At 42.7% G+C, this 2302-nt stretch overlaps 1 protein-coding gene across 1 annotated transcript; it reads right to left on the minus strand.

The window, feature by feature from the left end:
* Window positions 1-1069: 1069 nt before the first annotated feature.
* On the minus strand, window positions 1070-1494 carry LOC104954088 (contactin-associated protein-like 5; the record flags this gene model as incomplete). Its single annotated transcript, XM_010781139.1, has 2 exons — window positions 1070-1231; window positions 1319-1494. Coding segments are annotated over 2 exons (338 nt in total), but the record flags the coding sequence as incomplete, so codon positions are not given.
* Window positions 1495-2302: the final 808 nt, after the last annotated feature.

Here is a 2302-nt window from a genome sequence, read left to right on the forward strand (position 1 = left end):
ATATCAGTATGTAGTGTCTCTACTTTAAAGAGTCCTCTCCTGCTGATGTTCAGGTGTATATCAGTATGTAGTGTCTCTACTTTAAAGAGTCCTCTCCTGCTGATGTTCAGGTGTATATCAGTATGTAATGTCTCTACTTTAAAGAGTCCTCTCCTGCTGATATTCAGGTGTATATCAGTATGTAGTGTCTCTACTTTAAAGAGTCCTCTCCTGCTGATGTTCAGGTGTATATCAGTATGTAGTGTCTCTACTTTAAAGAGTCCTCTCCTGCTGATGTTCAGGTGTATATCAGTATGTAGTGTCTCTACTTTAAAGAGTCATCTCCTGCTGTTGTTCAGGTGTATATCAGTATGTAGTGTCTCTACTTTAAAGAGTCCTCTCCTGCTGATGTTCAGGTGTATATCAGTATGTAGTGTCTCTACTTTAAAGAGTCCTCTCCTGCTGATGTTCAGGTGTATATCAGTATGTAGTGTCTCTACTTTAAAGAGTCCTCTCCTGCTGATGCTAGGAGTGCTAGCCAATAGAAGCGTGAGTGTTACACGGTGATGTCACTATTTTCCAGAAGTAAACAAAGGAGGGGGGAGGAGCGAAACCCTGTGAATGTAGCCTTTGCAGACCATTTACATGCACAAAAACCTATATAACACACTACAGGGCACGGAAAAGCCAAAAAGCTTCAACTTGTGTCCTTGTTAGACCCTCTTCTAGAGAGTAAGTCACACATAACACAGAGCAGAATCTTTTATAAGAACCAAATTTAGCCTCCAGTTTTTTTATTTTAGGTGGCGCAGCTCCAGCGATTGATGCTGTGTAAATAAAAGCCCAGAGAGTTTGAGGAGATGAACATCAAAGCTCTTTGCTTTCCCCCAAATGAATTACGTGATCTGTCATCAGCACATTGGAGGAATAAAAAACAAACTCCATGTGGTGCCACGGAAAATGTGTGGGCTGGTATTTTCAATAGATCTACCCTTTCAAAGGTAAGAACTGATCAATGCTGTTATGTTTCTGAGGAGGATACCGAAAAGCATTTAAACAAAGTGAAACATTAGAAAATGATGACAGGCTTTCACCACAAAGGAAACAGGAAAATGGGACGCACCATGACAGTAACTTTGTGGTCCTCGTGTTTGGCTAACTCTATCAGCTTGAGGTCGTTGTACATCAGGTTTTCAAGGCAGCCATGAAAGTTCCTCTTTGAGACGGGGTACTGGATTGCCCCGACAATCAGCTACACGGAGACACAACAGATCCTGTGAAACATATGCATAGAGTATGTGTATAAGGGCTTGTGTCAGAGTGGCGTCCTCTCCCCCACCTGCTGGATGTGCCAGTGGCTGAACTCAGCAGGGATCTGAATCCTCTCCGTGTGTTTGTCCACAGTGAGGTTGAGGTGAGCGCTGCGCCGCTCCACCGCTAAATGATGCCAATGCTGATCATCCAGCAGGCTGCCGAGGGAGGAGAGACGCCGGGGCTCAGAGGAAGAAGTCCTGCCTGCAAGAGAAGAGGGAAATAAGGGTGGGGTAGATCAGAGGTAAGCCAAGGAATAAACAATGAAATTGGTTGTTGGTATAATTTGCTAATTAGCTGTATGTTAGCACAGGGTATATGCAGGAATCCTGAAGTCAGATGTAATACCTTTTTTAAGACCCTTTCCACACATTTTAAGACCTCATGGCCAGTTGGAGTTCTAACCGGTTACCTTGGCGACACACTTTACCTCACATTGACTATATACAGTATTGATTGTCCTTCCTCCTTATCTTCCAACCATTTGGACGCAGACTTGCATTTCCCCATAACGATGTTGTTTAACAACCGGTGTAAACGGACCTTCGTGCTATCAAGCAGTGAGCGTGCGATGTCCTGTTCAGATGACGTCAAACCCAACGGGATGCCATAAATAAACTACACAGAATCACACTACACACCTACGCAATGATTACATTCAGGCAGACTGTGGAATACAACCTCTTTGGACAATTTATATACTTATTGGAAACAAGCTACAAAATGTAATACCTTGGAAAATGCCCTTTAATACTTTTTAATAGCCTTCATTTTCGTTAAATTGATTTATCAACTTTCAATACTTTTTAAGACCCCACGGACACCCTGTAGCATGCCATTGTCCACTATTTGAGGAATTGGTGTCACTCACTTCCAAGTTCAATTCCAACTAGTTAATGTTTGGTTCAATCAATGCAATCTTCTGTAAAAGTTTTTGGTCTGTGAAGAAAGGGGGCATCTTGCTGCTAACTAGCTTTAGCTCAGTAGCACACTTCTAGTAACTGCTGTCCAG

The sequence above is a fragment of the Notothenia coriiceps genome, unplaced genomic scaffold, assembly GCF_000735185.1.
Source record: "Notothenia coriiceps isolate Sejong01 unplaced genomic scaffold, NC01 NC01_scaffold00022813, whole genome shotgun sequence".
Lineage (NCBI taxonomy): Eukaryota > Metazoa > Chordata > Actinopteri > Perciformes > Nototheniidae > Notothenia > Notothenia coriiceps.